Source organism: Vanacampus margaritifer, chromosome 1 (genome assembly GCF_051991255.1).
Source record: "Vanacampus margaritifer isolate UIUO_Vmar chromosome 1, RoL_Vmar_1.0, whole genome shotgun sequence".
In the NCBI taxonomy this organism is placed as follows: domain Eukaryota; kingdom Metazoa; phylum Chordata; class Actinopteri; order Syngnathiformes; family Syngnathidae; genus Vanacampus; species Vanacampus margaritifer.
The window spans coordinates 64262211-64288577 of NC_135432.1; the positions used below are offsets into that span (position 1 = coordinate 64262211).

The following is a 26367-nucleotide window of genomic DNA, read 5'->3' on the forward strand; positions in this document are numbered from 1 at the left end:
ATTTCATATATATGTATGTATATTCTCAATTTACCTTTATATGGGGCTTTTACAAATGTATACAGTATATGTAAATATATATGTGCTTATGCACATATGTTTGTACATATATATATATATATATATATATATATATATATAAATATGAAAATCTGACGCATAAGACATTTTTTAAACTTCATTTTTAATTAGAAGTGTCATTAGTTTTAAGTAATAAATTGTTAGTTGGAAATAAATGTAGGAACTACGGTATCAAACTACAACTAATCTACATCCATGTACGGTTTAGGTTACTATTTTTTTTGTTATTCAATTTTGCAATCGATAGCATTGTGAATTTTTATTGAAATATATGATTTTTTTAAATCTGTCATTTAAACTTTTTTTTGAATGATAATAATACCACGTGTTTCACGTTAAATGTAATTTAAAGTTATTATTAATTAAATTTACTGGGGGGTGGAATGAATTTTTTTTTTAACAATATATCTACCAAAAAAAAACTATTATGTAACGAGGCAATTAAGTGAAAGTTATTTAATCAACCATGCATATGGTAAATATCACGTTTTTTGTTTCGTTTTGTTTTTGTGGAAAAGATGTCACTCACGTCAGCCTTGTTTTGATTTTGCTTGCCTAATTAATATGAAGGACGCCGGCAGGCGGCCCGACAGCGCGAGCGAGCGGAGTTGACCCGAACGAACATCTTGACTTCCCAAAGCGAACCAAAAAACCATCCCGACTGGCTGCGCCTCCTCCTCCTGAGCCTCTCCGCTCACACAAGACGTTCCCCCGGCGGAATTTGACCGTGTCGCCGCCGCCGAGTCACCGAACTTCTCCGCGTTGGGACTACCGCTGTACTACTTTTTTTTTTTTTAGGGGGGATTTTCAACGCTTCCAAGCGGGAGAAGATGTCCGCGTGTGACGGCGGAGAAAGTGTGCCTTGTTTGTCGGAGGCCAGCGGCGGCTGTGCTCCGCCGAGCTAGCTTGCTAGCGTTACAGGTGTCTTCTAAGGCGGCCAAAAAACGACCGCATTTCCATTTTTTTGCTCGATATGGGGCTTCTTCGCCCCCAATGACGCCACTTTATTCAACTTAACGTGCCTGTAATAGTTTTTAATCGGCGAGGGTGTCGCTTAGCCACCTTGTTATTAGCCGTTAGCTTCCGAGTTAGCCGCCGTGCAGTGTTTACACCGAACGGTGGGCTAACCCCCCTCGTTAGCAGCCGAAGCTAACGAGTGGACCCCGGGGCTGCATGTGCTTTATATACCGAATGTAGCTCGCTTTTCACCGCCTTAACAAAAAGACGTCCCCGCCGCCGGGCTAGCCCCAGCCTGGTTCGCGTATACTGTCCAGTAGAAGCCAGCCGGCCGCGTCGGACGTACGGACGGACTCTTTAGCCGTGCCTGCCGCCCTGGACTGACCCACCCACCCACAAAAGGGGGCTAACTATCCGCCGGGGCCGATGCTGACAGTTCGGGCCGGAGCACGGCAACGCCAGGAGCCGCCACCACCATCATCACCACCACCACCACCACCACCACCACCACCACCACCGCAGCAGCGATGCAGCCCCAGCAGATCTACGACTTTTCCAGCGACGAGAACAGTCACAAGTGGAGAGGCCTCTTCGTGCAAGCTCTACGCAAGGTAAAGAACAACAACTACAAGAGGGTCTTCTTGCAATTATTCTATCAAACTTTTGCCAGCCAAAACAAACAGTTGCATTGACTTTTCGGGGGTTTTCTGTGCCAATTGTAAGATTTATGCAGTTTGTTTATTCAACCGATTTATTCTCCAATATGTGGTCATTGTGATTATGTGAATGGGTCAGCACATCGCCAAATGTCACAAAAAGTAGGTTAGGCATTCTAAAAGCTCACCTATTTGAGTTTTTTAGCAATTGTTTTGGTCGATACCGAGGCCGAGCTGATGCCTTTGCAATGAAAAAGAAAATTCCACTTCATAAAGATAAGATGTAGCAAGTGTAAGAAAGTTATTTTGTACTCTCCCCCTCAATTTTGAAAGTTTGTTTGACTCATTTACGCAGTCGGTTTGGTACATGAGAATCACCTTTTGGGTTCTGTTGATATTGTTCTCCTCATTAAGTTAACTTTACCAGCTATGGTTGCAAATTTGTCATCTTATTTTTTTTAAATATCAAACTCATGATTAAATCAATTAATCCCTGATGTAAAAAAGGTTTTAAAAAGTACCTTATAAGTAACTTAAACTTAAGTAACTCATTGCTCTAAACAGACAGTAACATTGTAAAGAAACTTATTACTTTCAAATGCAAGTAACAAGTCATATGAAATATGTTACATTTTGGAAGTAGCTTGCCCAACACTGTACAGCGCAAAAGTAAATGTTGAAAGCTAATTATAACTAACTACTTAGTAAATTTTGTAAAGTCCATTTTACTCTAAAAAGAGTCTATTTGGTCCCACTCTAAACAGAGTCAAATTTACACTTGGAAGAGATTAAAGTATTCAGAGTAAATTTTACTCAAGATTTTTTAGCGTATGAGAGAATTGGTCTATCCCATGACAAAAAAAGCTATTAAAGTTTTTTTTTAATTCAGAAATTCTAAGTAAATTTTAGAAGGGCATTTTGTTGAGTACATTTTACTAGTTGATTCAAAAACAAAAAAGTTACACAAGGGTTGAGGAACGAGTACACGACCTTCAGCTTGAGAGAAAGCCACTCTACCACCTGAGCAATGCCACAGGAGATCAAAAACAGCGAGGTACGAATATTCCAGCTGACAAGCGATATACTAACACACACTAGGGGTGGCATGGCTCAGGGACTAGATTGGGTGTCAGTCCTGTTACTACGTCTCCTGTAGCCTCACGATCCACAAGTGGATGAATACATTTTCTTGAAAACTTCTTGGGTGGTGGCCAATTTACTTGGGTGGCCCGCCCAAGTATTAACATGGTGTGGGAAACACTGCTTTTTGTATTTAAAAAGAAAAACAAAGACACTATAGATCAGAACAAAACAAGATGGGTTTTTTTTTTAACCATAAATTTTACTCTGTTTAGAGTGGGACCAAAAAGACTATTTTTAAAGCAAAATGTACTCTACAAAATTTACTGTGTAAAATGCAAAATCCAAAAGTATTAATAACCTCGATGGATCTCAGCCGAGTTTCAGTTTCTCTCCTTTATGAACTGCAGTTTATTAGTATTGGCGCTACTGGCCCTAAATTTCCTCTCCCATCCTCTCGATACCAAATGTTGCCGTATGGCACAAGTAAGTTGAAGGGCCGAGCTCCGTTTTGAGGAGGGCCAACAAGCATATGCGTGGTAGCATCGTAGCAACATCCAAAAGCTGCTGCCACGGACGTCCGAAACAGACGAAGCGAAAGTGAGAGCAGGCGATGTGGCTGTCGCTTTGTCTCAACTTGTTACGCAAGCGCTGCGGGGAAAGTCTGTCACACACACAGAGAGAGAGAGAGAGACACACACACACACACACACATACGCAAGAGCTGTTTATGCTCTTGACCCTACGACACCCTCTTTTTTTCCCTTTTTTTCTTTACAGGCGCTTAGCTTGGCCACATCCACACAAACACATGATTTTTAGGTCAAAAGTAGCCATTTTCACCTACAAATGATGAAACACATTTTTACACTTATGTATGTAGTGAATCTATTTGAGGTAAATAAAAAAATATATACAGTATTAAAATAGATTGAAAGTAAATAAAACAACAACATTTAATATAATGATGATTATACAAATTTGTGTCTAGCTTTTCACCAATGATAGCAGCCTCCATGTCACTCAAACACATCGCACGCCGCCGGCTGATGGCCGCGTTTTTGTCTCGACGTCGGCGCGCTTGCGTGCCGTCCCGGCTATTCTGGACGATGGCGGCGGCGGCTCGTGTCGGCCGCCGCGTAAAGAGGGTTCATTTATCCACTGACACGCCGTCGTTAATGACAACTGTGCATTCCCGGCGTCTGCCCTTTCGCTGGCATCAAGCGTCGCGTCTACGCTTTCTCATTCCTCTGCCGTGTTGAGTTCACGGGCCTCGCCGGCTAACGTTTCAGGCTACGACTGGTCGGGTTGCAAGCCTGCTTAGTTAACAGCTTGACCAACAATTTTCACACACTGATATACAGTGGAGACCCTTGGATACATTCATGTAGTTTATTAGGCAAATCATTATTAGCATTAGCATCCACAGAAGGCGGACATTTTGTCATATACTTAATTTGTTTTGACAGAACATTAGTCTGACACCTACGAGCACCAATTTGTGCCATTTAAAAAGGTCATAGTAAAGCTTTTTCTACATCATGCATGCTCCACCAATGCCCAGCTGAGTACGAAGAGCCCTGACTGTTTTACTCTGACTGCACCTGTCGGCTTTTATCTTCCCTTTATACTCCACAGTTTCTTTGGGTAGGGGAGGGGCGGAGTGGCGGAGGGTGCCATCATGCGCGACCCCATGTGGCGTTGTGCTAGCATTAGCCTGTGTTGTTAGCTAGCGTACGACGACTGCACGCATGAGCAGCTCGCTTTCCACACTTGGGATGCTGCAGTTACGCTTTGGGCCAGAGGTGGCAGTGGCGAGTAAAAAAAAAGCGACAAACTGCACAAAGATCCTTTTAAAGAAATGAAAACTTTTAAAGCATTAGTATTTATGAAACTTGTCAAGAAATAGGAATGGACTTAATAATGCGATATAATGGTGATTGAGATCTTATTTCTCTCGTATAATCAAACACATCCCGGGTCAGATTGAGCATTATTGCTTGCCCGACCTTGATTCCATAGGCACTGCGTCCCAAGACTTTTGTCTATATAGCATATGACATCACGAATGCTCCCAAGTTGCGTTGAAGCATCTCCATTATTGCGTTTTTTTTTTTTTGGGGTCATTTGTTGTCGATGCGTGCCGTCGTCTTTGTGTGGCGTGCGTGTGTTTGAACCTGCGCGCGTGCCTGTTGTCTGCGAGTTGATCTCTGCCCCGCGCTTTCCCCAGACAGTCTGCTCGTAATGGCCGATGATGTCATGGCATGATTCACAAACAGTGACACATGCTTGGCTTTAATAACAAGCCCCATCCCCCCCGCCACACACACACACACACACACACACACACACACACACGACCTGCAACCTGAGCCCGATGTGGCCCCCCCGCATACACAGCCCAGTGAATAATCAATTGAATTAGAAATGTTAAGCTTATATCAACACCGTCCAGTTGCTATTGTGCATCCCAGCCTTTGTTTTCCTTAACCACCATTTTTTTATGGTCCCAAATGTCGAAATAAAACGAAAATACTAGCGAATGCAATGCAATTCCGATTGTACGTAATATGTCTTTTGCCAATCTGGACAACTGCCATGCAAACGGTTCAGTCGGATTAGCCAGGCTGTGTCCATTCTTCACATGCTCTGTCATGATGTCAATGAGTAGTGATGATGTCATTTTCACACTTGCAAAAGGCGCCGCCCTACCAGAGCTTTGATCTTATTTTATTTTAAGAGAATGTTTTTGTTCTTCTTGCTGTGTTTTGTGTTTGCGTCGCATCTCTTTTGACGTTGTCATCGTATAATAAATTCTCTTTTAGAGGAAAAATGTGTGCACGCTTTGAATGTTTGGAGAGTGACCAGTTTGTGTTTTTCCGCTAGAGCACGCGTTTTCTTTTTTTGCGAACTTTTACTTGAAGTCGGTTCCCTGCTGTCAGCTTTTCAGAGTCGGAAGGAACAAATGACAGCGTCAATGTTTGTTTGAGTCATGCCAAGACGCCCAATCAATAAAAGAGGAAGCATTTCATTTGAAGTTATTAGATTATTAGTTTTGAATGAGCAGTTACTAAAAGTAACAGCTGTAATGGCAAAAACTTTTTTTTTTATGTGTTTTATATTTAATTGTTAATACTAGTATCAATGTATTTCAGTTATTTTGTTTTTTTACCTTTGTTTTTTTATTTTTTGAATTGTGGGAATTTTTGTATTGGTCATATTTTTTTCTACTTTTTACATATATATATATATATATATATATATATATATATATATATATATATATAGTAATTTCTGTGATTTAATATTCCTTTATGTAGGATTTTTTTTTTTTTTTTACTCTTGCATTTTTTTAAAACTTTTTTGGGCCTTCTCTTTTTTTTTAAAAAATTTGATTCTTTGTTTTAGTTTTTTTTGAATTTGTATGTTTTCTATCATTTGTAGTATTTTTGTATCATCTTTTGTGACTTTTTTCCCCCATTATTCAAGATGACTACTAGCGTTTAGTGCTGTGCACGAATGGGTGGGGAGTTGATTTGAGTAGCGAATTGCCCTTTTTTTCTTCTTCTTTTTCTTTCTCTTTTCTGAAAGAAAAAAAGAGCGTCGTGAATTTCCCGTTTTAAAAACGAACGCCGACTCAGAATTTTCCCATTCGAGTCGGAACACGTCATAGCATATTGTCGTCAGAGAGAACGGTTTGGCTCGTCCTTTCTTCATATGTCTGCTGAAAGCTACGTACGCGCAACATTTGAATGTATGACTGGACGTAATTATGGGAATATTTGTCCGGCTAATGCCGTGCTAGCAACAAACAAAAGTGAGTCCAAGCTCTACTAGCAGTATAGTTAGTGCAGTGTTACAGCCAAAGCTCCTCCTGAGCGCTCATTCCGTCTTTTTTTTTTTTTTTTTTTGCATTTGAATTCCAATGAATTCATTCCTGTCGCTGTCTGGCGGCGGGGGGGGGCTTGTTGGGGGCGTCGGTAGTTGACACGTGTTGCACGCGGGCCAACAATTCGGTGAATGGAGCGCAAGGGGGGGGGGAAACCCCGGGCGGGTGGTTGTGCGCCGTCGTGACTCACCACTCTCGGCGTCCTCTGGAATTTGGTCAAATGCGCGCGTGCAGCCTCACAGGCGTGATCTCATAGCCTACTTCTGCTTTTAAATATATAGCTGGCTATATATATGGCAAGTGCGTGTGTTTCTAAGTAGAGGTGTCTTATTTCTAGTCAGTCTTGTGAACGCGCATCTACTGACGCACACGACAACCAGGCCAACTTGTGACTTCTGATTTTCCAGTTTATCGGCTCAAAGTTCACGACACGAGTAAAATGTCAATGTGAAATGTCATTGTTTTTTTTTTAACTTTCAGATCATTTGCCATTTAAAAAATAAATACATTTTGTTACCAGTCTCGCTCAGCTACACCTTCCTCTCAGAGGGGACTTTCTGCGCGCTGCAGCATCGTTAGTCAAGTCAGAGCACAGGAATGCTCGGCGCCGATGACGTCGGCCTTTTTTAAGTCTTCGCGCTCGCATTCCTTCCTGCAGGGCCTGGCTTTTGCCTTCCTGGTGGCCTACTTTGCTACTCTACTCTACCTCATCGTTTGGTGTCCACCTGCTCGGGCCTTTCTTGCCCCGAGGATCCCAACCGACTGCATTCCGAGCAGAGGGCTCGGCCCCATTGACAGCATCTTTCGGGAGCGTGTCTGCACCTGAGGCCCCGCCCTTTCTTTATGGCTCACTTTTGACGTTGACAATCAGCTAATTGTGCTACTTTTAAATGCAGCTGCACTCTAACCTACTGTAGAAGTAATCTAGTGGTAGCTTGACTTACAAGTTTAATTTGTTCTGTGGCCAAGCTCGAAATTTAATTCACTCAAATCAATGCTTCCCATTGAAATAAATTGAATGGCTATTAATCCGTTCCAGCCCCCCCTAAAAAACACCACCATTTTTTGTTACATTTATTAATAAAGAAAAAAAACGCCCTCCATCGAGGTCTTGCTGTTGTGGGGATTTTTTGTGTGTTTGCATTTTGGTCTAACTCTGCTGTATTTTTTGGGGTGCACTCGATGATGTAAATTTGAAAGAAACAAAAAAACACAAATACTGCATTTCAGCTCAGTAGTTTTTAGTAGAATTGAGAACATGACTGACATAATATTAAATTATTAAAATATTTTTTTGCAGGCTTGCAGCTAAATAGTTGGTACATTTTTTAAAAACCGTAAACATTTTAACACAAAAAATACAAATGGCAATCATCTGTGTCGAAAATAGCATTGTACATAATGCTTCTGTGCTCTGCCCGAAAAGTGACTGTGCCCTAACCCTGTTGTTTAACTTAACTCTTAATTCATAAATATTACTATATTGCATATGAATTTGAATTGTTTTTATTATATCATTATTATCATTAATATTATGAAAACACGATTTGCTATTGAACAAATGAGGGCAGATTTAGAATCAGCACAAAAAAAAAATATGCAGAGGAGTTTGCTTGCACATCTGATTTAAAAAAAAAAATATATATATATATATATATATATATATATATATATATATATATATATATATATATATATATATATATACATATATATTGTAAAAATGTAGTATCGGCAGCCTCCATGAGTCCCCGATACCGTAAAAAGAGGCTGATACGGATACCTGGTGTCAGTATTCACCCATCCTTACTCACCATAATCCGGTCAGGGGTGTGTTATATAATTACAATCGGTCTCTAGCGAGCTAACATATTAGCTTGCGCTCATGTCCCCGTGTTGTCATGTGTTCAGGTGCAGAAGCAGGTCCACCCCAACCTCCAGGCCAAGGAGGACGCCCTGCAGCACATTGAGGAGCTGATCCTGCAGCTGCTCAACATGCTGTGTGTGGCGCAGCCTCGCTCCGTGCAGGACGTGGAGGTAAAACACCCGCCGCCACGCGCCGCCGTCTTTTTAACGCGTCATGCTAACGCGTCATGCTAACGCGTCATGCTAACGTTTCCCGCTGCGGTCACCAGGAGCGAGTTCAGAAGACCTTTCCCCACCCGATAGACAAGTGGGCCATCGCCGACGCGCAGTCGGCCATCGAGAAGCGGAAGAGGAGGAACCCTTTACTTCTCCCCGTGGACAAGATACACCCGCTGCTTAAGGTTCGGGGAAACGCCCCTTCGGTCATGATAACGCGTTTAAGTCAAGCGCCTACTCGTCATTTCTGTTTTCCCTGCAGGAGGTCCTGGGCTACAGAGTGGACTATCACGTGTCGCTGTACATCGTGGCTGTTGTCGAGTACATATCGGCGGACATTTTGAAGTTGGCAGGCAACTACGTGGGCAATATTCGGCACTATGAGATCAGCCAGCAAGACATCAAAGTATCCATGTGTGCCGACAAGGTGAACTTTTTGAATCTCTTTTTAAAATTATTATTATTATTCTTAATCGATTAACTAATTAACTCGCAGCCATTTTCACTAAAGCAACCCCCTTCGCTCCCGGCTGTTTTACTGGATTTTGACGGATATTGCTAGGCCCACAGAATATTGTGCTCTATTGCTATAAAACATGGAACTTATCAAAAGAAGGATTAGAGTTTCATAATTATTCACAAATCTGTTTAGAACTTTGGGGAAAACAGCTTTTTTCCAACATGGCTCTGGTTGATCTCGTATACTCTGCTGCCACCTGCTGGCCGTTTTTGTAATAACTACCATTGCTTTAACCATTCTCTTCAATTCTGAGGCTTTATCAAAGACTTCTGTATGCTCTAGCATAAAAAAAAAAAAGTTTTTGGCACCATGGTAATATTTGAAATAAAATGTATTTATATGTTTTTAGGAGCAAATGAGTTAGTTTGCTTGCTTTTTTTTCAATGTGTGAGTGCGAGTCATTTTTTGTGTACGTGAGGGGCAAAAAAATGGATCAAAATCATATCACAATCATTTACTTTACATTTACGTCTCCACATGCTTTGGCGTCGCAGGTGCTGATGGACATGTTCGACCAGGAGGACGACATCGGCCTGATGTCGCAGTGCACCGACGAGCCCTCCACGTCGGGCGAGCTCACGTACGACGACCTGGTGCGGCTGGAGATCGCCGAGGAGCGCCAGTACCTGCGCGAGCTGGACCTCATCATCAAAGTGTTCCGTCACCACTTCCTGTCCAACTCCAAAATCTTCACGCCGCGGGTAAGTGAGGCGCGCGGGCGGCAGGCGCCACGCCAACAGCACGGACCACTTGTAATTCGGTTTACGAGCAGTAAACTTTCCCAACTTAGCGTTAATTCCAAACGCATTTATGCCAAATCCCATGTAAGCGTCTTGGAGGATTACACGCTGCCGAGCAAATGAAACCCAAACAAGACTTCTCCAGTCATCGCTTACTATATTTTGAAGGCGTGAATGGAAAGTTGGGCCCTCCGCTGCGGCTTTTACATAGTTGCTCTTTTTTGGGTAATTTGTGGCATGGCTCGGGCCGAGGAGGCCCTTGTGGAATGTGTAGTATGTTATTATGTTGACACAAGAACGGCATCTGCGAGGAAGGTCTCGCCAAAATAACGCCAATTATGTCTGCCCGGCTCGCATGCCTGCCAGTGAAAAACGATGCCGCTGCTTCTTCTGCTCGCCTCAATGTGGTTTTTAGCATAGCCTCCCTTTCCTTTTACATGATACTAATGAAGCTGGCATTTTACCAGAAGAACCAATAAAAGATGCATTTTAATGAGAAAAATGTAACAAAAATAGATGTCTTCTTTTTTTTTTTTTTTAAGAAAGGCCATTATTGTTGGAATAAAAAAAAGAAAAAAATTGGGGTTAAAAAGGATAATTCCCGCCAATGCATTTCATTGTGTGTCAATTATATACAGATTTTTGAAATTTGCACAATTAGTGGCGGTTGACTGTAATTATTCGCGGTTTCATGAAACCTGATTTGAATCATAAAATCAGTTTTGATTCAACCAGACCACACAAATTGTTCCACTTGAAAATGCACCTTTCTTGAATTGAAAAGCCTTTTATCGGAGAGAGATATGTCCCTAATATACTTTATAGGTATAATTAATTTGTGCTAATAATTACAAATAATAGTCAATGATAACAGAATAATTAAGTACATGGAAGAACTTAATAATGGATGAATAATTTGTAGGGCTATATATCTACTAATATATAAATTCTCGAAAAGCAAAAGGCCGTTTTCGATTTGTTTTTAACCGCCTTGTGATTTGCCGCTCAGGATGTGGAGGTGATCTTCAGCAACATCCTAGACATCCACGAGCTGACGGTGAAGCTGCTCGGCCTCATCGAGGACGCGGTGGAGATGACGGCGGACGGCAGCCCACACCCGCTGGTGGGCAGCTGCTTCGAGGACCTGGCCGAGGTGCGCTCGTTTTCCACGCCACCGCGGAGTAAACACGTCCGTGTGTACTTGCGTTTGCATGTACGAGTATGTTGTAAGGTGGTTCTCGGCTGCTTTTGCAGGAGCAAGCCTTCGACCCCTACGAGACGCTTTCCCAGGACATCCTCAGCAAAGACTTCCACGAGCACTTCAACAACTTGATGGCCCGACCCACCGTCGGCCTCTACTTCCAGGTACGACCTGTGCGGGTCTCAACTGCAATTTTCCCAGAGGATATAATGGATATGGAAACAATCCATAAAAATCCTAACAACTTTACCGCAATACTTTATAGATTAAAGGTGAAATTTTCAATGCGGTTACTGACTTTCTTTCAATCTGGTCTTGCAGCTCGCTGCATGTTTTTCCAAAATAAACCATTTATGAGCCCCCCGCAAAACACACCCTGAAAAAGACAATAAAAACACTTTTTGCACGGAGGTAAAAGTCAGGTCACTCAGTCTATTTGTTCCTGTGGCGCTTTGAAGCCGGGCCGGGCCGGATCGGGCCGCCTGCTGAAATTCCTCCCCGTGAGGATTTCGCGACATATTGGGCGTCCTGTGTACGGTTTATTCACCGCATTGTTTTTTTTGGACATTCCTCATAAGAATAGCACTGAATCGTGCTCGGAGGCTGCGGCCCGATCCCACGAGGCTTGGCGCCAACGTAACATCCACCTCTTGTTTCACAGGCATCCATTTTACGCAGTCACACCAACACTCCTGTCATTCCCATTACGAGGAGTAATGCACGAGTAAAACGGGCAAAATGTGCAGTTGACACAAGCAGGATTAATTTCATAAAATAAAATAAAAGTCACAGTATTGTGAGAGAATCACAAAATTTCATGGGAATGAATATCTAATCTTATGACAGGGAAAAGTTGCAATCCCATGAAAGTCACAATGTGACAAAAATAACGATGTGATTTTTTTTATTTTTTTTTTACAAGAGAAAAGTTTCAATGTCAAGGAGTAAAATACCTAATTTGGGGAGAAAAAGATGGCAGTGTCATGAGAATAAAGATGTAATTTTACAAGGAAAACATTCTGAAAATAATCATGGACTTGTCTTAACTTTTCAGTGTGTAAAGACTCACTCAAAATGTTCTTATTTGAGGTATACTTTGTTTGGTCTGCGTGTCGTTCCAAGTCCGTGAAAAATTATTAGGCCTGCTAATATTGTCATATAGGGCACTATAATACGTAGCGTGATTGGTGATATTACAATTTAAAACTACCCCCCCCCCCGTTTTTTTTTTCACATTTAGAATTTTTATGTTTTTTTCACATTTAGAATTTTCATGTTTTTTTTCACATTTAGAATTTTCATGTTTTTTTCACATTTAGAATTTTCATGTTTTTTTCACATTTAGAATTTTCATGTTTTTTTCACATTTTGAATTTTCATGTTTTTTTTTTTTCACATTTAAAATTTTCAGTTTTTTTTTCACATTTAGAATTTTCATGTTTTTTTCACATTTAGAATTTTCATGTTTTTTTCACATTTAGAATTTTCATGTTTTTTTCACATTTAGAATTTTCAGTTTTTTTTTTTCACATTTAGAATTTTCAGGGTTTTTTTCACATTTAGAATTTTCAGGGTTTTTTTCACATTTAGAATTTTCATGTTTTTTTCACATTTAGAATTTTCATGTTTTTTTTCACATTTAGAATTTTCATGTTTTTTTTTTCACATTTTGAATTTTCATGTTTTTTTTTTCACATTTAGAATTTTCATGGTTTTTTCACATTTTGAATTTTCATGTTTTTTTTTCACTGGGATATTCTCCCCCTATTCAGCCCAGGGAGAGAAAAAAATCCTGAATCCTATTGTCCCTTTTGTGAGTGTGTTCATGTGTGTTCTTCCACACGACATGCTTACCTGCTCAAATTTGGAAAACTGAATATTGACCAGGTCCAACCTAGAACTATAGGATGGGACTCGTCGTCCATTTTAGGGACACTGAGGCTGCTGTGCAGACTGCCGTGGAGCCATCAACACGAGCGTATTGATTGTCCATCAGGGGAAGAAGAGATTTAAATGGATGCCACCATGGTCGCTTCTTCTCCAGTTACCAACTCTTCCCTCCCCCCCCCCGCTCACTCTTTCCAAACATGTGAAAAAGACTGTACGTCGTCTTCTCACTTTTGTTGTGAATGATTCCTTATCAAACGCACCCGCATATGAATGAAATGAGGCATACGAAACCCGGGACAAGTCCAAACGCATGCCAGCTATCTTCTTTAGAAGTTGTAAATATCTGGATGAGAGTCGACATGTTTGTGTTTGCGGGAGGAAGATATAAAAGTGTGTTTTCGTTTTTTGCCCCAAGTCGGAATAACAGTGGCCACACAACAAATTCAACAAAACAACAAAATGAGAATCCACAGATGTGAAGGGGGAAAAAAATTTTTTTTTGTAAAAACAAAGGTGTGTTTTTTTTCTGATACAGTAACAATAAGTTCAAAATGATTTAGGCAATTATCCTCCCCATTTCTGCCTTTCTCTGCGTGACTCGCGACGGCCATGCCAGTTGACAATTTGATCCATCTATTAAACGTGACCCTTGAACACAAATATTTGCCTGCCCCCGTTGCTCGTCACTTCATGATGTTAAATTCTTGTTTTTGTTCATTTTTGCAGTCTGTAGCAGAAGGCTTCAAAGAGGCCGTTCAGTACGTCCTTCCGCAGCTCATGATGGTGCCCGTGTACCACTGCATGCACTACTTTGAGCTCCTGCAGGTACGACCATTTGACATACACTGACAGTGGCGTATCAAGCAAGTTGTGATGTTTTTTTGTTTTTTTTTTGCCCCATTGACTGTACAGCAACTTCAGGAGCGCAGTCAAGACCAGGATGACCGGGAGTTCCTGAAGCAGGCCATCACAGCGCTGCTCAACCTCCAGTGCAGCGTGGAGCGCATCTACGCTAAGCAGCAGCCTCGGCGAAAACCCGGGTATGTGCCAAACGATATATAAACAAATTAGAGCTGTCAAACGATTACATTACATTTTTAATCCAATTAATCTCGTCTTAGAATTTTGATTAATCACGATTACATGAATTTCTGGACTATAAGCCGCAACTTTTTTTCAGTTGCATTCGACCCTGCGGCGAATACAAAGGTGCGGCTTATCTTGCATCAGATCACAAGGGGGCGCACTATAAAGGAAGCGCAAGAGCGTCAGGCAGAGGAAAACAAACCAAATCAGCCCAAATACAGTAGGAGAGACGGAATGAGAGCGAGACAATTTGCACCCTCATTATGGAAAAGAAAGTAGCGGGGAACCTGGTTCGGCAATATTAAAACACCTGCGGCTTATAGTCGGGTGCGTCTTATATATGTAACAACCTCAAGTATTCCCCAAATTTAGCTAGCGCGGCGTATAGTCAGGTGCGCCTAATAGTCCAGAAATTAATGTTATCATTTAATTAAAAATGCTTTTTATCAACATTTTTTCCCTGCCAAATTTGAAAAGCACCTCTTATGGGTTAATTCTTTTCTTTCTACATTTAATGTTATAAGGACGTGTCTTCAACATTTTTTATGATCCAACGCACTCATCGTCCACTTTCTGTAATCGGTTGATTAATTTAAAATGGAAAAAAATGACCCCAATATATTTTTATTGAATGTTAAAGCTCCTCATTATTATTATTTATGTTTATGGCTAATTTTGTAATTACGTAGTGTGTCGATTAATTGCACAGCCCTACTGAATGTCCTACGCAAACATTTATTAAACGCTTAATTGCTTGTGTTGATCTAACACAACCTGTGCTACCTTTAGCGTGACCATCCGCTATCAAGCTGAAGGATCATCTGCGGTCACTAATTTAATAGTGTGATCATTTTTTTGTGATTAATTAATCAATGAGTTCATGCTTTAACTTTGACAGAACAAAAAAAAATCCATAAAATATTCATGACTGCATTTTGAATGTGTTGCCTTCTGACTTGTGTCCTTCCCGACCCCCCCCTTCCCGCAGTGAGCCCATGTACCGCCTGTACAGTCGGCAGGTCCGTAGCAAGCAGCTCGCCATCAAGCGCATGAACGAGATCCAAAAGAGCATCGACGGCTGGGAGGGCAAGGACATCGGCCAGTGCTGCAGCGAGTTCATCCTGGAGGGCCCGCTGCTGCGCAACGGCGCCAAGCACGAGCGCCACAACTTCCTGTTCGACGGCCTCATGATCAGCTGCAAGGCCAACCAAAGCTCACGGCTGCCGGGCTCGGGGAGCGGCGCCGAGTACCGCCTGAAGGAGAAGTTTGTGCTGCGCAAGGTGCGCATTGTGGACCGCGAGGACTCGCCGGAGCTGCGGCACGCCTTCGAGCTGATGGGCAAGGACGAGAACTACGCCGTGTTCTGCGCGCGGACGGCCGAGGAGAAGGCGGCGTGGATGGCGGCGCTGGTGACGCTGCAGTACCGCTCCACGCTCGACCGCATGCTTGACACGGTGCTGCAGCACGAGGAGCAGGCGCACCCCCTCCGGCTGCCCTCGCCGGAGGTTTACCGTTTCGCCGTGCAGGACTCGGAGGAGAACATCGTCTTTGAGGACAAAGTGCAGAGCAAAACGGGCATCCCCATCATCAAGGCGGGCACTGTGGTCAAACTCATAGAGAGGCTCACCTACCACATGTATGCCGGTAAGACATGCCAGCATGCCGTAAAACGTGCACGCCATGGTGATGTGTTTTATACAAAAAAAAAAAAAATAATCAAGCAAAAGCAGAACTCGCCAAGGCCGAATGACAAATGACAAGGTAATACTGTTCCACTCCAGTCCTGCGGGTGGCAGTAGTCCTAAAGAAAAGTAGCTGACATGTGAAGGATTATGTCACACTACAATATTTATTGTTAGCTCATACAGCTGTAATATTGGCTATTAGCTCATTTGCATATTCGTTTTTTCCAAACTAAATTCTTTGTTCCTTCCAGACCCAAACTTTGTGCGCACTTTTTTGACCACGTACCGATCCTTCTGCAAGCCTCAGGAGCTTCTGACGCTGCTGATTGACAGGTACTCTCATCTCTTAAAGGGGAAGTCAACCCCCCCCAAAAATATTGACTATATGTTGTATGCAGCCCCACTAGTCTAAATACGTTATTCTGGTTAATATTGCGTTCGTGGAATATGAGTTAAGCAGCAAAATCCAGCTGTTTTTAATCCATCTCACTTGCTGTCGACTGAAGATGACATCACAGTTGCGCAGGTCTCAGGTAACAACCAATCACAGCGCAGCTTCGGGAAACAGGTGCGCTCTGATTGGCCGTCGCTTGAGCATTGAGCAACTGTGATGTCATCTTCAATCGATAGCAAGTGGCAAAATGGCCGCTCCCTAAGATGGATAAAAACGGCTGGATTTTGCTTCACAACTCATATTTCACAAATGTAATATTAATCAGAATGTCATGTGTAGACCAGTGAGGTCACATATAACATATTATTGTCAAGAAAAGTTTAAGATTAACTTCCACTTTAAAAACATTGCAAAATCTTACCATTGTTGAAGTTGTTGCCTCCATGACATTCAAACCCACTCCCTTTGCCGTGTGTTTTTAGGATCGAGATCCCAGAGCCGGAGCCCACGGAGGAGGACCGGCAGGCCCTGTGGAACGGTGACCAGCCCATGGCGGCCGAGCTCCAGAGGTTCCGAAAGGAATATGTGCAGCCGGTCCAGCTCAGGTGAGATAGCTGGTGAAGGATTTGGGGGAAAACGGTTCGAATAAGACGCTACAGGAGACATTTGCAACAAGGATCTTTTTATAACAGCGGTTTTGGGTTTACAAACTAGGCCAGGAAATTGGGTCATACGTTTGATCAAAAACAACTAGATTGACTGTTTTATTAAATACGCGAAAGCCTTTGGAATTAAAATAATTGCTGTCTAACTGCGTTTCCTTATAAGGAGCGACCGAGTCAAAGGCAACGAGACGCTGACTGAAGTGCACAACAATCGGTCGCGAGGATCTTTAGGGCTAATCGGTCAGCTCTGCTCTGTCTTTGTTCCCGCAGGGTTCTCAACGTTTTCCGCCAGTGGGTGGAGCATCATTTCTACGATTTTGAAAACGACCCCGAGCTGAGGACTCGCTTAGAGGAATACATCACCAGCAAAATCCAACTGCGAGGTCAGGCTTCCTGCTTTAAAGGAAAATATAATAAAACAGTTTCTAAAAAGGATACTTGACTCATTTAGCCGTTTGCAGCTGTAAGAAAATATTTTGTCTAAAATCATTATTTTTCATGCACAATTAATTAATCCCTTTAAGAAAAAATGTCACTTGCTGTCGAAATGAAGATGACATCACACATGCCCAAGAAACGGGTCATTTGCAATCACGGGTCAGTTTGCAAACATCACATGACCAAACTCAGAAAACAGGTGAGCCGTGATTGTTCGTTAGCTGTTCCCTGAGTTTGTGTGATGTGATTTTCATTTGACACAGAGTGGCAAAATGTGTTTTTGATCAAATTAACTCTTTGACTGCCAGACGTTTTCAGAAAAGGGATGCCGTGGGTGCCAGCCGATTTAAGCATTTTTGACTGATCTTTCAAGGTCCATAGAAAATTATGTGTTTGGACTATGGAAACACACATACTACCAAATGAAAGATTGGACTCTCATCTTTCATCAGAACAAAAAGTTTGTTCCTACCTTATTCCGTTTTTCAGTAATCAACAATAGAAAATGGTTAGTTTCACCTCTGTTTTGAAAAAAAAACGTCTTTTAACGTCTTTGGCACTCCTCCATAGGATTTTACTAAACGTTATTTAACGTTTTTGGCAGTCAAAGAGTTAATTAAAAAAAAAAAAGTTGTTTTTTTTTTACCGCTGAAAATAGCTAGATAAGGCAAGTATCCCTTGAATACTAGGGCCCGACTGATTTTTCTTTTTCTTTTTTTTTTTTTTGGCAGAAAAAAATTCTGATAACCGATTATTTAAAAAAAAAATATATATATATATATATATATATATAATGACTAAAATAACCATTTTTTTGGGCCCCAGCACTCACACGTTTGCGTTTCACCACAGGCAAGTCCATGCGCAAGTGGGTGGAGTCCATCAACAAGATCATCCGGCGCAAGCTGCAGACGCAGTCCAACGGCGTCAGCCACAACATCACCTTCGAGAGCCCGCCCCCGCCCATCGAGTGGCACATCTGCCGCGCCGGCCAGGTGGACTCCTTTGAGCTGATGACCTTGCACCCCATCGAGATCGCTCGGCAGCTGACCCTGCTGGAGTCCGAGCTCTACAGGTAAGTGCGCGGCCGTCGAACCGGGGGGGGGGAAAACGGCGGCTGACATGACAGCGATCCCGCCCGCGTCCGCAGAGCCGTGCGGCCGTCGGAGCTGGTGGGAAGCGTGTGGACCAAAGAGGACAAAGAGAAGAACTCGCCCAACTTGCTGCGAATGATCCGACACACCACCAACCTCACGCTGTGGTTCGAGAAGTGAGCGTCAACGCCAACAAAGTTCCTCTTTTGCAGTAGCGCACAAATTGATTTGTGCGAACGTGTGCCAGGTGCATCGTGGAGACGATGAACCTGGAGGAGCGCGTGGCGGTGTGGACGCGCGTCATCGAGATTCTGCAGGTCTTTCAGGAGCTCAACAACTTCAACGGCGTGCTGGAGGTGGTCAGCGCCTTCAGCTCGGTCCCCGTCTACCGCCTGGACCACACCTGCGAGGTGACTACGACTAGGGACAGACCGATTAACAGCCAGGCCGATTATCGGTATCTCAATGAGCAGAAGTGCTGGCGACCGTCGCGAACTGAGGATTTTCATCAAGATTTGTAAGATGTTCTGTGCTCACAGACGGTTTTTATTTGCCCAAAGACATTTCGAACATATTCGGGTCATTTTCCATTTAAATTTCAACTTTATATTAAAAAATGATGCTGACACTGAGAACTCCCTACACTTTTTTATTTAAAAAAAAAAAAATAATAATTAAATTAAGAAATTATTTTTGAAATTTTGGAAAACTTTATTTATTGTAAACAAAGCGACGAAGAGCTTATAAGGTCAAAAGTAGATGAAATATTTATAATATTTGTTATTTGCACTATTTTGCACCATAGAGTAGTGAGATTTGAGATCTAGTTTTAACATGTCTTTGTTTTTCATTTCAAACAAAAACAAACGATGCAGAGAATTCTCGGGGTTTATCAGAACCTTTTAGGAAGTTAACTGAAAATTTAAGTTAACACAGTTTTGATTTAATCTCTTATCAGATGTCAGATTTATTTAAAAAAAAAAAAAAGAAGAAGAAAAAAGGCTGATGCTGATATTTGTCAAAATGCCGGATCTCAGCACCAAAAATCAGCCGTGATTCTGCATTTCACGTTAGTTTAGCGATTAGCATTATTAGATTGATTAGCATGATATTTCCACTAAAGACTCCTAATGGATCAACGGAACTAGCAGCCTAATCATCGTCAACTGTATTTCCCCAAAATGGCCTCATTTGACTGTGCTCGTGTGCAGGCCATACCAGAGAGGAAGAAGAGGATCCTGGAGGAGGCCATGGAACTGAGTCAAGACCATTTCAAGAAGTACTTAGCCAAACTCAAGTCTATCAACCCACCCTGCGTGCCTTTCTTCGGTACGTCCGCCGCAAGCCTTCGCATCCGCAGCGTTTGCCGCTTTTGAGCTAAAAAAACGTGACTCCTCCCTCCTCAGGGATCTACCTGACCAACATCCTCAAGACGGAGGAGGGCAACCCGGACTTCCTGAAACGCCACGGCAAGGAGCTGATCAACTTCAGCAAGCGGAGAAAAGTGGCGGAAATCACCGGCGAGATCCAGCAGTACCAGAATCAGCCCTACTGCCTTAAAGTGGAGCATGACATCAGGGTTGGTTGGATTGATTGATTTACAATAAAAACAAAACATGTTTTGGATTTATTCGGTGTTGACATCCTTGTTTTGAATCCTCAGAGATTCTTTGAGAACTTGAACCCGATGGGAAACAGGAGCGAGAAGGAGTTTTCGGACTACTTGTTCAACATGTCCATGGAGATCGAGCCCAGGAACTGCAGACAAGCGCCGCGATTTGTAAGCCGCCACCTTATTTACATTTCTAACCTTACATTCTGTACGTCTGTTGGCTACAAAAAATACCCTTAATGTCATTCTTTGACCCTGAAATTTGACCCTCAGACTAGAGATAAACCGATGATCTCCCAGGGGCAGTAGCATGTCTTCAGAAGTTAAATAAAAACTCAAGAAAATATCTCTCTGTTGTTTTCTACAGTTAATAACGTTTTCTAAAATCAAATAAAAATATATGAAGTACAGCGTTCCCTCGCTATAACGCGGTTTACTTTTTTTTTTTGTGCAATTTTGCATGCATTTTTCTACAGTAATGTACTTAAGATTTTTGAAGGTTTGAACATTGAGAATTTTTTAACAGGACAAAAATTTGAGAAAATGTAAATGCCTCCAGTAGAAAAGTGTATAAACTGTGGTGAGGGGTTTTAGAGCCTTAAAACATTTATAATGAATGTAAAACATGAAGCTAACTACTTTGCAGGTTTCATTTAGTACGGGTATTTTTTAGAACCTAACCCCACCCTATTACTTTTTTTTTTTTCCCCCTCAACAATGAAAAAAAAATCTATTATCGGTCGTATGATTCTTCAAAATGGTCAAAAACCGATATTCGTCAAAATGGCGAATATCGGCATTGGCACCGATAATCGGTCTATCCCTACGACGCGTACACCTGTTGGTCTCGGAAGAGTCATGCAAGAAATCTGGAAGCACGAAAACCGCTTAAGCTGTGGTCTCCTCCCGATCTCAGCCCAGAAAGACCAACTACACGCTGAAATCGCCGGGGATTCGGCCCGTGCGAACGTCTACCTCTGGCACCCTGAAGGGCCACCCGGTGCCCCTGGAGAGGGAGCCGGCCCACAAGATCACCTTCCGGAGCATCGCCGAGACGGACGCCGAGACGCCGGCGTCCGTCTCGGTGCCCACGTCACCCAACACGCCCACGCCGCCGCAGTCGGCCTCCTCGGACCTCAGCTCGGTCTTCATGGAGCACGATCTCAGCAGCTCCTACGGCGGTGCGTTGGGGGGGCTGTGTGGAATTCGGGGGGTTGTTTCAGAAATAGACAAAAGTCAGTCTGACCTCTCCTTTTTTTTTTTTTTTTTGGATCTTGCAGGTTCTAACTCCATTTTTGCTCCGGTTCTCTTGCCGCCTTCAAGTGAGTTGGGTTTGAAACCTCCATTTAAAACTATGGAAAAGTTGTTGCGGTTTGTGTTTACATCTTGTTGTTCTGCGCACGCTTCCCGTCAGAGTCCCACTCGGTGTCGTGCGGCAGCCTCCACCAGCTAGGGGAGCGCCTCAAACCGCCGCCACTTCCGCCGCGAAGGAAGGACACCATGTCGGAGAGCAAAGTAAGGCCTGAGACTTGTCACGTCGTGTGGCTAGTTTTGTTACTTGGAGCACACCGGCTCCTGACCTGACATTTTTGGAGAGCAAGTTGTCAATTTAGGGGCACACACTTTATTTTTTATTTATTTATTTTTTTTATTTTTTTTATTTTATTTTTTTTTATTTATATATATATATATATATATATATATATTTTTTTTTTAATATATATTTTTTTCTTTTTCAGGAGAGCTCAGTATTGTTCATTCGATTTGACATCATCATTGCTCTCCTTTTTTTTTTTTTTTTTTTTTTTAAACAAATAAATTAAAAAAATTTAATTAATGTTTTTTTTTTTTTTTTTAAATATATATACATATATATATATATATATATATATACATATACACACATATATATATATATATTTTTTTTTTTTCTTTCTGTATGTGGGTGAGTGTGTGTGTGTGTGTGTGTGCGTGCGTGCGTGCGAGCGTGTGTGTATTCATCAGTTCACCTAAAGCCCATTAAAAAAAATCCCATACTAATAATATAATATAATAATAAATTGCCAAATGCAGAAACATCAATGTAAGTTATCACGATGTGGTAGCTCTCGCTAACAGACAGAATTAAGTAACCGGAATTAGGTTAAAAAAATTCTATATACGTAGACCATGTTTCTATAAATTTTGATATTTGGTTTTTATTTGAGGCAGATATTTTTTCCATTAAAATGTGATTTATGAGGAGGTTAGACCATTGGTCGATATTCAGAGTTTGTTTATTTTTCCAGTTAACAAGAATTGTTTTTTTAGCGATAGTAAGGGCTACAAGTGTAGATTGAAATTGTTTATGTGGCACACACTTTAAACTGAACTTGCAAAACAAATGTTCACATTTCCACTCATTTTTCTCCATTAATGATAAATAGGCCGATGTGTGGAGCAGACGTTTTTTTAGCGACAAAAATATTCAAGAATGATGCAACATGCGTGAGTAGATGAAAATTTTACTTGCACTTTCTCATATTTTAGTGGCAAAATGCCAGCATTTCCAGTCGTCTGGAATTCAAGACTGGTTTCATTTGAAAAAGTCGTTAATGACATTTAAGTTTAAAAAAATCTTCATAATAATTTTTTTATTTGAAAGTATTTGTTTTTATTAAACATTAAAAGCCATTTTTAATCCTTTACTATCTTTCTTTTAAAAAAAAAAGTATAATTGATCAATTTAAACAAATGTGTTAACATGTAATTTCTTTCAGCCTGTATTATAATTTTTATCACTTTGTTCAATTTTTAAAAAAAATAAAAAATGTTCCAAATCTTTATTCAAAAACATGTATATAAAAATGTCTATGTAATTTAATTCTTACATGAAAGTAGTTTATAAAAGTAATTCAGTAATAAATGAAAGTTAATTTAAAAATTAATTAATGTAATTTAAAAAAATAATAATTATAAACATGTTACTAACATTTAATAAAACATTAAAATGTTGTACAAACATGTTTAAAATAATGAATGATAAATCATTTTAATTTAAAGGGTTATCAAAAAATTATAATTTACCAATCAGATAAAAATGAAAGAATTGTGTTGTTGGACAAAAGTTTTTTTTTGTGTGTGCATTTTTTAGGTTTAGTCAAAATATTAAAATGTTATTCAGACAACTCTCCAGAATTATAAATCATTGAAAAAAGACAAGTCTTAGTTGAAGGAAAAAAAAAAGAGAAGAAACTAATAAAAAGTTAAAAGTAAAGAAAATACTATGTAAATATTCATTAAGTGAAAAAAATACAACAGCAACTAAAGCAAGTGTTGTTGTTTTTCAGAGCTTTCGGTCGGACAGCCCCCCCGCCATCCCGCCGCGACTGCCCCCGCCCCTCCCCAGGACGCAGCCGCGGACGCCGGGCTACAACGGCCCCCTGGACGGCCCCCTGCCCAGCCCTCCCCCGCCTCCCCCCCGGGACCCCCTCCCCGACACGCCGCCGCCCGTGCCCCAGCGGCCCCCGGAGATCTTCATCAACTACCCGCTCAACCTGCAGCCCTCGCCGGTGAGCCGCTACCCGTGGGACTTTGCCAGCTCGCCCGCGTCGCCCTGCACGCCGCCCGGCACGCCGTCGCCGCGCGTCCCCCGCCGGGGCTGCCCGCTCAGCGCCAGTCAGAACAGCCTGTGTCCGCTGCCGGCCCCCGTGGTCGCCGCCCCGCCCGTGCCCCCCCGCCACAATTCCAGCCCACAGTTGCCCAAGCTGCCGCCAAAGACGTACAAGCGGGAGCTGCTGCACGGCCTCTCGCTGGTGGAAAATAGCGCCTCGGGGGACTCGTAGCCACGCCTTCTTCTTGGCCAATGCCTCTGTGCCAATCAGAAGCCAGCGCTTGTTTTGGCCACGTCCGCCTCACGGTTCCAAGTCTGCATGTTGTCCTCCATGCTTTCTTCCCACAAAACGTGTTTGTTAGCTTCATTGGAGACTCCAAATTGGCCATAGTGGATCTTGACCTGCGATTGGATGGCGACCCATCCCGGGTGCACCCTGCCTCTGACCTGCAGTCAGCCTGGGATAGACTCTTGCTGACCCACCACCGATTTTTTTACAAATTGGATGGATGGATTAGCAAGCTCCTCTTTAGCAGGAAAATGACCTAGCAAGTAACATCTTGCCCCAGTTGAGGGGCTTCACTTTGCTGTTTCGAGGTGCCGGGTCCCAATCCCAGATCTGGGATTTTCTCCGGCTGCTCGGGCTTCCTCCCACATTCCAACGACATCATCGAAGACTTGAAATTGCCCACCGCATGAATGTGAGAGCGAAGGCTCGTCTGACTCGATCTGGGATTGGCCGGCGACCAATCCAGGGTGCACCCCGGCTCTCGCTCACTGTCAGCTGGCATCAACTCCCGCTCATAAAAACAAAGCACTATAGAAAATGGATGGATGTCGAGTTGGTTGTCTATGTGTGCACTCAGTTTGGCCAAAAATAACCCAATTATGGTATGGGTCAAAAAAGGACCTACCGCTGCTCGAGTCAGTTTGTCCCAATTTTAATTTTAATTTTTGTGTACCAAACAATCGAGTTTTGGGGGGGGTGGTTTTGTATTTTTGGTTAAAAAAAATAAATGTTGGGTTGAATGGACCCAAGCATCAGTAAACCCTTTTTGACACATAATTGAGTTATTTTTGACCCAGTGTGGTTTTTGTTTTGTTTTTTGGTGGGGGACAAAACAAGCCATTTTGGGGGGGGGGCTTGTTTTAGGCAAAAAAAAAAAAGAAGCTTGGGTCACCTTGACCCAATTAAGGTACCAATTTTCCACACTTAATGGTTTTTGTTGTTTTTTTTTAAAACTTTTTTCGGGGGACAAAACTATCAATATTTTGTGTTTAAAAACAAAGTTGGATTAAATTGACCCAAATAGCAGTTGGCCCTTTTTTGACACATAGTTGGGCTATTTTTAACCCAATGTTTTTAGACCTGCCTCTCATTCAGTCAGCTGGACTAGTTTCCAAATCGCTACTAACATGCGACAAGCGCTATAGACAACGGACGGACGGACGGACGGACGGACGGATGGTTAGTTGTTTGTCTAAATGTGCCCCGCAATTGGCTTGGCGACCAATCGGGGGTATACGTGTTGCCTCTGGCCCAACGTCAGCCAGGACAGGCTACAGCTTACCCGTGAGCCTTACGAGGACAAGCACTATACAAACGGTATGGCTGGGTGGCTGTAGAAAGCGGGCGGATCCGCTTTGGGCAAGTTCTCACTCTTGTAGCTTCAACTGTTACGCTTCCTTCTCAGCCAACAGCTGCCAAAGTCTTACGTCTTTTATGCAGGGGGATGACGGAAAGGGATTCTTGCTTTGCTTTATCGCCCCCTTTTTTTTTTTTTACGTGACTTGCAAAAGGCGACGGTGATTCCGCCGTCCCCTCAACTCTACACTGTGACTGTTCCCAAGCCACACAAAAAGTTGCCTTCCCCGCCACCCTAGGCCCGGAATTTTTTATTTTATTTTTTTTGCACATCGAGCCCCGGCGAAGTTCGATTCCCGTCAAGCCACGATGTCAAAACGGCGGCGGGGTGGACGTCGGAACGGAGCGCCAAGCTACAAACGTTTTCCTCCGCACCCCCCAGGACTAAAAATCCAGACAACCGCGCCGCTCGGATGTGCCTTTTGGTTTTGTTTTCTACTATATGGTGTCTCTAATATGCTCAAATGGAAACAAAACAAAAAAACAAGTTGCCTATGTAACGTTTAGAACAAAAAGCTATACAACTATGAACTTGTACATGTTTGTGGATGTGTGCGTGCGTATGTGTGTGTGTGTGTATATATATATACATAAACATAAATACATATATGTGTATATATGTATGTATATGTGTGTATATATACAGTATATATGCACACACGTGTATATATATATATATATATATATGTACATATATATGTGTGTATATATATATGTACATATATATGTGTGTATATATATGTGTACATATATATGTACGTGTGTATATATATGTGTGTATATATATATATGTGTGTATATATACATATGTACGTATATATATGTGTGTATATATACATATGTACGTATATATATGTGTGTGTATATATATATATATATATATATATATGTACGTATATATATGTGTGCGTATATATGTGTGTATATATATATGTGTACATATGTGTGTGTATATATATACTGTATATATGTACATATATATGTGTGTGTATATATATATATATGTGTGCATATATATGTGCGTGTATATATATATATATATATATGTGTGCATATATAT

The 26367-nt window shown here is 41.9% G+C and overlaps 1 protein-coding gene across 1 annotated transcript; it reads left to right on the forward strand.

Annotated features, from left to right (window-relative positions):
* Window positions 1–643: 643 nt before the first annotated feature.
* sos2 (son of sevenless homolog 2 (Drosophila)) lies at window positions 644–25844 on the forward strand. The gene is made up of 23 exons (XM_077560552.1): window positions 644–1649; window positions 8575–8700; window positions 8799–8930; window positions 9008–9172; window positions 9760–9966; window positions 11015–11158; window positions 11260–11370; window positions 13823–13921; window positions 14009–14136; window positions 15171–15826; window positions 16119–16200; window positions 16744–16866; window positions 17197–17309; window positions 18217–18439; window positions 18515–18634; window positions 18706–18868; window positions 19670–19787; window positions 19865–20037; window positions 20122–20238; window positions 20987–21251; window positions 21351–21392; window positions 21485–21585; window positions 23400–25844. Exons 1-23 carry the CDS (start codon window positions 1566–1568, stop codon window positions 23892–23894), a joined length of 3987 nt encoding a protein of 1328 aa, XP_077416678.1. The 5' UTR covers window positions 644–1565; the 3' UTR covers window positions 23895–25844.
* The last annotated feature ends 523 nt before the right edge of the window (window positions 25845–26367 follow it).

Bases quoted from the DNA above. Each gene is read 5' to 3' on its own strand.
- sos2 (XM_077560552.1), top strand. From the start codon at position 1,566: ATGCAGCCCCAGCAGATCTACGACTTTTCCAGCGACGAGAACAGTCAC. The intron at 11,159-11,259 runs GTGCGCTCGTTT...CTGCTTTTGCAG, and splicing joins GCTTCGAGGACCTGGCCGAG to GAGCAAGCCTTCGACCCCTA. The intron at 21,393-21,484 runs GTGAGTTGGGTT...GCTTCCCGTCAG, and splicing joins GGTTCTCTTGCCGCCTTCAA to AGTCCCACTCGGTGTCGTGC.